Genomic DNA, 10,589 nt, shown 5'->3' on the forward strand with positions numbered 1-10,589 from the left:
TTTTAGATTTTAAAGGAATATAATTGTGTATGACCATGTAGGATTTTTAGGTATATGCATTTTTTCTATATTTGAAATCTTAACTGTTTATTATACTGGGATGTAGACCTATAGGGTAAATAACTGAAGAAAAAAAATTATTAATGTTGTAAAAAATGAAAATATAGAAAAAAAATTAAAGAACTAAAATATTAAGAACAAAAAATATTATGTATTGCTATTATGTATTTTAATATGTGCCTATGTAATTTAAGAAAAATAAGCAATGGTCCAACTATCCTTAGTGTGCTGTGTGTAGCAGAACAATGCGGTTGGCCATAAAAAAAAATGGTTCAATTTTATTAATCATATCTGATATAGATTATTAATTATTTTCATATAATGAAGTCAATCGTGGGAGTGGGTAGCTCATTGGTAAGGCAATGGACTACTATCTCCAAGGACCCGGGTTCGAATCCTGTTGTGGCAGATAATTATTATATGACCTGTAGCTGTTGAATCATCCCTGTGGGTTCAGGGTCCACCTAGCCTCAGAAAGTTGATATTATACCATTCCTTGGGTAAAAATCTGGCGGACCAAACCACCTCCTTCCACAACAGTTGGTCCTGATCCTCCATGGGTTGTAGTCGTACAGATTTAAATTGATTATTTCATCCAATCATTTTTACTTTCAGAATGACTCAATGTAAACTTATAATTAATTAGACCTATTTGGAAATACGGAGTTGAGCTTTGGGGTTCCAGTAGACCTTCGAATACCTCTCGTGTATATCGCACAGCATTGTTCTTCTTAACAATTAGGCAAACTGTTCAAAGTTCAAAACAACTGTCCGTAGTTACTCGACTGCCCAATAAACAAGTGAAAAATAAAACAAAGTGGTGTTGAAACTGGTAAATCAAACTACTATTTGAAAGTCTAACAACCAATCCATTTGGCAGGCTTGCTACTCTTAATTCATTGTTGCGACAAAGAAGCAAAATGAAACATCTGGGATGGGCCAAATGCCAAAGCGAGGAGTTGCGAAATGCTCTCTGCTTTCGAGAATCCGAATTAAAAGTAACTATATCAGTTATAATTTTAGACACTTAGAACACATAGTGATTAGGTTACCATAGGTATCCACAGTTGGGCAAAAATTATTCGATTGACAAGAGACGAATACTTTTTTAATCCAAAAAAAAAAACAACAAAAAAATCCAAAAACTTTTTAATCCAAAAATTGAAAAAACAATTCAAACCAAAAAAAAAATAAGCCAAAAAAAAATAATCCAAAAAAAAATTGAATTTTTTTTTTAATTCACTTAATTTTTTTTTCAACCTCAAATTTCAAAGGAAGAAAGGCAAAATTCAAAAAATTAAAACAAGAAAAAAACAAAAAACAACCAATTTAAAAAGCCAAAACCAATTAATTTAAATTTTTTTTATTTCTAACATGTTAAGGTCCCTTTATATGTTTCGGAATATGTAGAATATGAAAAAGCCATCGATTTAATTATCGCGTGTCGATTTATTTTAACTTTCTTGATTTCTAACATATAAGGGTACATTTTTATGTTTCGGGATATGTAGAATATGAAAATGTTATCGATTTTAAGACAGCGTATCGACAAATTTTAATTAACTTGATTTCTAACATTTTAGCCCCTCTTTATGTTTTGAGATTTGCAGAATATAAAAATGCTATCAATTTTAAAAGCGCTTATCGATTTATTTTTACTTTTCTGGTTTCTAACATTTTTAGGGTGGTTAGGGATGGTGCATATCCAAAACCTAAGAATTGGCCCCTATTTACGTCCAATAGTTCTCGAGATATAGCTTTTTAAAAGCAAAATTTCTTAAAAATCTTTTGAAAGATTAGTAGTTGGCTAATTTATTTTGAGAAATCTATATCTCAGGAACTATGTGACGTACAGATGTCCATTAGCATTCAAATTAAAGCTAGTTTAATGGACTATAAATATGTTTATGGCCTTTACCTTCGTAGGAATAGTAGTTTTCATGATATTTGCTGAAATAAATTAATTTATAGTTATTGGGACAATAAGTTTGATTTATGAAAAACTTCATTTCAGAAACCATTGGACGCACATATGTCTGCCAGTACTCAAAATAAAGGAAAGGTTACTTAGTATAAAGTAGTTTATGACACTTATCTTCGTAGAGGTAGTAGTTTTTAGTTCAATTTATTTTAGCAAATATCCTGAAAACTATTATTCCTACGAAGATAAACATCATAAAGTACTTTATAGCTCATTAACCTAGCTTTAATTAGAGTGCTAATAGACATCTGTACGTCAAATGATTTTTAAGATATGGATTTTTCAAAATAAATACACTAAATACTGATCTTTTAGTACGTCGAATACAACATTTTTATGAAATGTTGCTTTTTAAAAAGCTATATCTCGAAAACTATTTAACGTAAATAACTCTATTAGGGCCCATTTTTTAGCAAATTTACTATTCTTTAAATGACATTCTCTTTGGTTTTCTTGTGTTGTTCCTACTTTTTGAGATATAGAGCTCCGAATGAAAAATTTGTTTTTTTTATCGCTTTGAAACAGCCGCCATTTTTTATTCCCCCTACCCATGCTTGGCAGACTCATGAATTTTGACTAGTAATTATACATAGTTTTCATTAAAGTAATCAAAATTGGGGTGAGATAACTGCCTTTTTTCTCCTCTTCGGCTCTTGTACTAATATCATAGGGGAAATTTGTTGGGTTAAAATCATATATTTTGTTTTATTTTTCATTCACTAGCAAGCAGATTTCCTCTGTTTTTCTTTATAGAGTCTTTTCATATCATTTTAGTTACTTCCTAGGACCGAAATGTAGTCCGCGTACGCCAGGATTTTATGTTTCATTCCGATGTGTATCCCACCATTTTCAGAAATCAAAGGTATTTATAGTTATAAGAAAATGGTCGGGGTCCGGTCAGTGGAGAACACTAATATGTAAAAACTTATTTATTAGCGCCTACGTTTTGGTCAAAAGTTCAGGTTTCATTAGAGCGAACAGTCGATATTCCTAAGTCATTACTTTGGATTTTTACTTTTAAAAAATTATATATTTATATGTGATTTCAATGAAACTGAGTTTCAAATCGATCGCTAAACCGAAAGGTAAAGATATTTGGAGAGATGCAAATAAGAGGGATCAAGAAAGCTATGAGCAATATTACTGGTTCGGTTTATGTAATCATTTCGTTTTTATAAGTCGTTGGATATTGCTTCTGCAGCTTCCAAGCTCTTCCATCCCCACGAACAGCTTCTGCTTTCGATATTTAATCATTTCAGATATAATATATCTTTTTTAAAGAAGTATAACTCCATGCTATAAAAAATTTGATAGTGCAATTTTGAAAATTCGATAAAATTATGATATTCTAAGTTGTAGTCAATATTTTTTTTTTATTTTATTCATTTAAAAAATTACATCCAATATGGCCCGACCCGATGACCTCTATCGTTCGGTTCCAAAATAACACATAAAAATGATAGACATAATTAAAAAGTTTATTTCAGTATAGACCATTAGGGCTTTGTGGAGGCTATACAATTTTTAAGCTAGATAAGTACAATGATCTCAAGTGATACAATAAATAATTTAATTAACAACTACTAAAATGAAAATAAAGTAAAAAATAAAAATAAAATAACAATTATTAAAAATAAATTAAATAAAAAATAATAATGAAAATAACTGAAAAGATTTTAAAGTTAATAATAAAGCTGAAAATTTACAATTAGTGAATTAATATAATAATGAGAATAAAGCAATATGATAAAAATAAGGATCCAATGTTGCCGATTTGGCCAGAACCAGATACCGTTCCTTCCATAATAAATTTCTCAACCACCCAAATCCACTTGTTTCTAACCTGTCTTCTCCTTCATTATCTAATAATCCTCCTAGGCGTCTGAAAAGAAGATGGCCTCGAGATCTTCTCGAGAAATGTTATTGGAGTTCTATCAGTGGGTAGATTCTCCACATGTTTGTATCATGTCATAATATCACCTACAGCAAATTTACTTGTTGTATATAAATGTATACAGTTGTATTAATAATAAATAAATTACTAAAAAAAATTTGTTTTTTTTTCTAAACTTCCAATCCATTTCAAAAGAGAGGTCTAAAGGACAATAATAAGGCCTATCTGGACATACGGAGTTGAGCTTTTGGACTCCACTCTCGTATCCAATCTTTAAAATAAATGCTCCTTACTTATTCACAAATAAAATCATACATAAACCTTAATGTGCCGTATGTAACCGATCTAGTCCGAACCAGATATCATTCCTTCCATTATAAACTCCCTAAACACCCAAAACCATTAGTTTCTAACTTTGCTTCATCTTCCATTCCTGACAACCTTCCGAGGTGACTGAAAAGAAGATGGCGTCGAGACCTTTTACTAGATTTACTTTTATGATTTGCTCGATGTATTGTTATCTAAATAAAAATATTAAGAGAGATCTTTTCTTCATTGCAAAATTTAGTGTTATTTCAACTATTGAATTTGCTAAGATAATTTTCAAATGTCCTATTATTTACTGATGCTTTCTTTTCCTTGACAGCTTGCGGACTTGGCTCACCAACGGCCTGGACCACGGGAAGACGAGGTACGACCTGTACCAAGCACTCTCCGTCTGGTCGGACCATTCCAAACTGACCTTCAAGGAGGTGAACGGTGATCACGGCGATATCCTCATCTACTTCGAGAAGTGAGTACACATTGTATAATAATTAAGAATAAATTATCTGATATCTAATAATTAATATTTGTTTGTTGGTACCTTATGCAAATCTACAAAATCGAACATTAAGAACAATAATGCACCGCAATAAAAACAAAAAAACAACGGAAAATCTTAAAATCATTGTTATTTTTAGCTATTTTATTTTTACAGAATTATTATAAAATTTATGCATAATAATTTATTTAGAAAAGAAATAATATATCTAAAAAAAGGTTGTTTTTTTTTTTGTTTTGTATTTAGATGTGTTGTGATAGATATTACAATCTGCCACACTATTGTGGGCATTAGGTAATAGTGATGAATGATCACATTCATACTAAAAAATTTATTTGTTGTCGTGTTACGTTACTTACTCCTAGTTTGCGTTATTTTTATGTCTTGTGTTTTGGACTTTTTAAAAAAGACAATCAGTAGCCAATCTTTTACACTTCTACTTTTTGCTTAATTTAGACATGTTGTAATAAATTACTGTAATCAAAACTTAGAAGTAAACAATAACATGAAGTTTAGGAAGGAAAGGTTATAAAACAAGTTGCTCAGAAAATCCGCTAGGAGCTCTTAGGCATTTATCATTGAACCTGGCTTTAAATAGAGCTCCTCACAATGCTATGCTCATAACATTTAAAGCTGAATCCCTGATATTTTAACAAAAAAATTGCGATTTAATCCGCTTATCAGTGCGACATATTAATTTCAAATAAGGAAAAACTTGAGAAACATTTTATTTTAAATCTTTTGTTCTGATTTATTTAATTAGATCCGGTCTGAGCCCTTTGATGGAATTTATAAAGCCCTATGCAACTCCAAAGGATTGGTTGAGCCTTGGTGAATTTCAATTCTATTTTTTTTACAATATATTTTTATTATATAATAAAAATATATAGTAAATATATAATTATTTACCGCTATAAACTTAATAGATATAATAAGCAATTAATTAAATCATTCATCTAATATGTAAATAACTAAATATATTAATTTATGTCAAACTTTCAGATATATTCAATAAATCTGCCTACATCCCTAAATTTAGCAATTACGAAGCATCACAGGATCTGTTAGTAATTATTTATTTATTTTGATAAATAAATAATTTCGTTGATGGTTGTAAATCAGAAACAGTTGTCTACTCCTTTTAATAACTTCCATTTAATGTGCACTTTATAGAAACATTTTTTTATGGAAAATATGACAATGTATGATAGTTGACAGGCCGATATGCATCGTATAGCCCCCAACCGAAATCTATTAAGCTCTCCTATATCTCGACCCCCCCCTAAAGTAAACGGCATGAATCAAAGGGGGGGGTCGGCAGGAGGCTTGAAAGAACAATATTATTCTCTTACATGTACAGAAGTTTTTCGTCTGCGACCATTACCGCCCGCTTTTTATGGTCACCATAACCAACCATAGAGGTTTAAGTACTTACAGGGGGAGAGATAGTAAACAGTATGGCTCACTTCGAGGGTGGAAAGCACTTGGATATTCCATAACACTTATTTTTTAATGATGTTGCTCAACATAAAATATAAAAAATAAAATGAGGTATCAACAGTTAACCGTAGATCGATTTAAGAAGAAGATGGTCGTGAATGCGGTCTGCAAAGATACATAAATAAAAAAACTTATTTAATTTATAATCTTAAACACATTCTTGAGACTGGTTAATTTTTTTTAAATAAATAATTCAATTTCTATCTACTTTAGTCTCAACGCATTTTATTTTTCTTACAAGTCCGACGTTTCGGCCAATCCGGCCAACCTCAGGGACAATCTACCACAAAACAGCTTTTATTACATGTATGATCCTTAACAATTCAAAATACTTAACATTATCATTTACAATTTATCTTACCTTAATACAATTTTGGAACTAAATGATTTAAAAACTCAACTTCATCCAGGCTATTCTGCCCTGGTCAAAAATACAATTTCTATGAAACATTAAATAGTGACTGTGATAAATGAATTTTAATTTTCATTTTTAATGTGAAAATTGACTAATTAGGTAATTTGACATAATGTAGGATATACTTATTAACAAAAAAGTATGTTTTAATGTTTCATAGAATTTGTTGTTGTGACCTGGGCAGAATAGCCTGCATGAAGTTGAGTTTTAAAATCATTTAGTTCCAAAATTGTATTAAGATTGTCCCTGAGGATTGCCGGATTGGCCGAAACGTCGGACTTGTAAGGAAAATAAATTGTGTTGAGACTAAAATGAATAGAAATTAAATTATTTATTTTAACAAAACTTATTTACTTAGTTATTTCGACCTCAATTTCAAGCTTTCATCAGTGTTGAAAAACAAAACGAGATAACAACCTTAGTTCAGAGAAACATAAAATTAAAAAGAAAATAATAATAAACAAACTTGGAAATATATAGATACCAATAAATTAAGTAGATAGTTGATGATGCTAAAAGATAAAATATAATAATGTAGAAGTAAGAATTATACAAAATAAATAATAAAAAAAAAACACAGTGTTAATGTAAATGAAGAATTAAACATAATGAAAGATGCCGAAGAAAATATAAATGATAAGTGATGGAATTAACAATATAAAATATGGAATTAATGTCTGAAACAATTTAAATCAACATAATGAAATGAATGAAAGGAAACAATGTATATGATACAATGGGAAATAAATAAAACTAAATATATGTTACAATGGATATTAGATGAGTACAAAAAAATTATAAGCTAAAAAAAATATAGAATGTCCGTAAAAGTAAATAAGGTAGGAATAAGGAGAAGAGATATGTGGGAGTGGGAAAAGAGGAAGAAATATTTAAAAAGACAGGGAAATCTACTGACTTTGGGAAGGGCGTATCCAGGATCAAAACTAGTAGGGGTGGTTCTAGTACAAGAGCGAAAATTTCGCGCTAACAGTTATAGGCCAAAAGTTACGCTCAACAGAAGTAAAAAATAGTTTGTTTACTTTAAACAGCATTAATTAGATAAATGTCAATATCAATTGAAAATAATAATTTATTGATTAATAAAAAGAATTAATGTAAAATGAGTTAGCACTTTTATTCCTAGATCTTTTAGTACCAGAGGCCAAGTGAAGAAAAAAGCCAGTTATTTCATCCCAATTTTTGATTACTTAATTGAAAACTAGGTATAATTACTAGTCGAAATTGATGAGTCTGCCAAGTATAGGTAGAGGGAATAAAAAATGGTGGCTGTTTAAAACCTTAAAAATAATTAATTTTTCATTCGGAGCTCTATATCTTAAAAACTACCAACAACACTTGAAAATCTAAGAGAAAATATCAGTAGTTAGTTAATTTATTTTGAGAAATCTAAATATCAGGAAGTATGAGACGTACCGATGTCTATTAGCACTCAAATTAAAGCTAGTTTAATGGACTATAAAGTAGTTTATGACATTTATTTTCGTAGGAGTAGTAGTTTTCATGATATTTGCTAAAATAAATTGATTTATGGTTATTCGGACCAATTTTCAAAAGCCAAATTTATATTCGTATGTGAATATCATAAAAACTACTACCCCTACGAAGAAAAGTGTCATAAACTACTTTATAGTAAGTTAAATTTTCTCTAATTTGATTGTTGGCAGATATAGGTGCGTCTTATCGATCTAGAGATATATTTTTAAAAATCCAAAATTTTGTACGAACAACTAGAAATTAACATTTAGTGAGTTTATTTTGTCAAATATCATAAAAACTACTACTCCTACAAAGATAAATCTTATAAACTATTTTATAATAAATTTAACTAGCTTTAATTTGAGTGCTGGCGTCCAATACGTCCTATGGTTTCTGAAATGAAGTTTTTCAAAAATCAAACTTATTGTCCGAACAACTTTAAATCAATTTAATTTAGCAAATATCATGAAAAGCACTAATCCTACGAAGGTAAAGGTCATAAACTACTTTATAGAACATTTAACTTGCTTTAATTTGATTGCTAATAGACATCTGTACGTTGAATGGTTTTTGAAATATAGATTTCTCAAAATAAATTAACTAACTACTGATATTTCAGTACATTTAAATAAAATGTTGCTTTTTAAAAGGCTATATCTCGAGAACTATTCGACCTATATAGCTCTATTAGGGAACATATTTCAGAAAATTTACTCTTCTTTAAATAATGTTCTATTAGATTTTTAAGTGTTTTTGGTAATTTTTAAGATATAGAGCACAGAATGAAAAATTAATGTCTTTTTAAGGGTTTGAAACAGCCGCCATTTTTTATTCCCCCTACCTTATTTACATAGCTTTCATTCAGGTTGTTACATTATAGCACGGAAAGGTAAATTAAACCAAAAAAATATATAAATAACTACAGCAACGCATTATTAGTTATTATAATTATCAGATTGAAAAAAAAATTAATTTTTAGTAAATTAATAATTTTTTCACTTCTAGGGGGGCAACTGCAAGGTAGGGCGCCCCTCTGCACTCATGCGATGATGCTGCTTAAAGTCCGTTTGGACTATCTCGTCACTAGCGGGCAAACGTTCAAAAATACGTTAAACCAAGCGGAAATAGTTACCGGCTTGTATAACTAACATCGGTAAAAATAAATAAGTTTTGTTTATTATGTATCTTTGCTGACCACATCCCCCATCATTTTCTCGCCATTTCGTAAAATCAAAAAGTTGGTAAAAACGCTCTTGTACGCTTCCTTTAAACGTCTTCGAACCCAGAAACAAAATTTAATAAATAAAATCGTTTCAGAAAAAGAGTTGGGTGGAAGTGAGGGAGTCCACGCGGATAGAACTGAAATTTTAAGGCAAGATCTGAATGCGTTCCCTAAATATTCTAACAGGCAAGAAACGAATTGAGCATACTAAATATAACTTTGTATTATCTGTGTATTTCCTAATACACAGATAATACAAAGTTGTATTTGCTAATACACTTAATTTTGATTTTTGAAAAAATATATTCGGTGTTGAATCTCAAATAAAATGTTATGATTCGATATTTTTTCCCAATTCCATGTGATATGTGGGATATGTGATATGTGTATATTGGGATTGATAGATTGTAATATATGGTAAAAAATGTTATGTAATAGACCCAATAATAAGATTAAAAACTACTACATCAAAATAAAGGAAAAAATAGTGCCATGTTTGAATTGTCCAGGAATATACTGCTATGTACTGCCTTGAGATTTAATCGGGATGCCAGGATAATCGCTGAAGGCAATTATCCAAAAATAAGTTAATTAATTAATTATATATTGAGTCCTAAAAAACTATTATTATGATTGGATTCTTTTCCAAAGGCTATTTCTGTGTTTACCAATTTACCAATTAAATACCTTTATATTTATAAAATGTTGTTACCATTAATTATATAGCATAATAAAGAGTGATATATTGGGTTATATAATAGTATATAAACTACATAAAGAGATTAACTATTTATTTACAATGTATTAAATGGTTAAAATAGTTAAAATTAAATGGTTTAAAAAAACTATGATTAAAATGGTTATAATGATTCAGATAAAGGTTGCCATCAAATATAGATTATTACGTTATTACTTATTGGTTAATTTATACTTAATGTATTTTTTTTTTAATAGAGTTATAAATTGCTATAAATAAATAGAAAAAAATAATTACTTAGACATATAATGTCTTCGTAAATATATATATTTGTGCTATTGCTATGTACTGTCTTAAGAGATTTATTCAGGATGCCAGATTTGCCTTCAGCGATTATCCAAAATAAGTTAATAACTAATTTATATTGAGTCCTGTAAAAACTATTATCATAACTGGATTCTTAATGATATTAACTATCATAACTGGATTCTTAATGATAT

General features: G+C 29.4%; 1 protein-coding gene across 1 annotated transcript in view; it reads left to right on the forward strand.

The window, feature by feature from the left end:
* Positions 1-4,581: 4,581 nt before the first annotated feature.
* LOC106680754 (matrix metalloproteinase-2) overlaps positions 4,582-10,589 on the forward strand; it is a gene marked incomplete at its 5' end in the record, with an annotated part of 37,673 nt that continues 31,665 nt past the window's right edge. The window contains 1 exon segment of the mRNA XM_014420681.3: positions 4,582-4,728. Within this exon segment, the coding sequence (XP_014276167.3) occupies positions 4,582-4,728 (147 nt within the window).

This window comes from Halyomorpha halys, unplaced genomic scaffold, assembly GCF_000696795.3.
Source record: "Halyomorpha halys isolate HHAL.00 unplaced genomic scaffold, Hhal_1.1 Scaffold285.1, whole genome shotgun sequence".
NCBI lineage: Eukaryota > Metazoa > Arthropoda > Insecta > Hemiptera > Pentatomidae > Halyomorpha > Halyomorpha halys.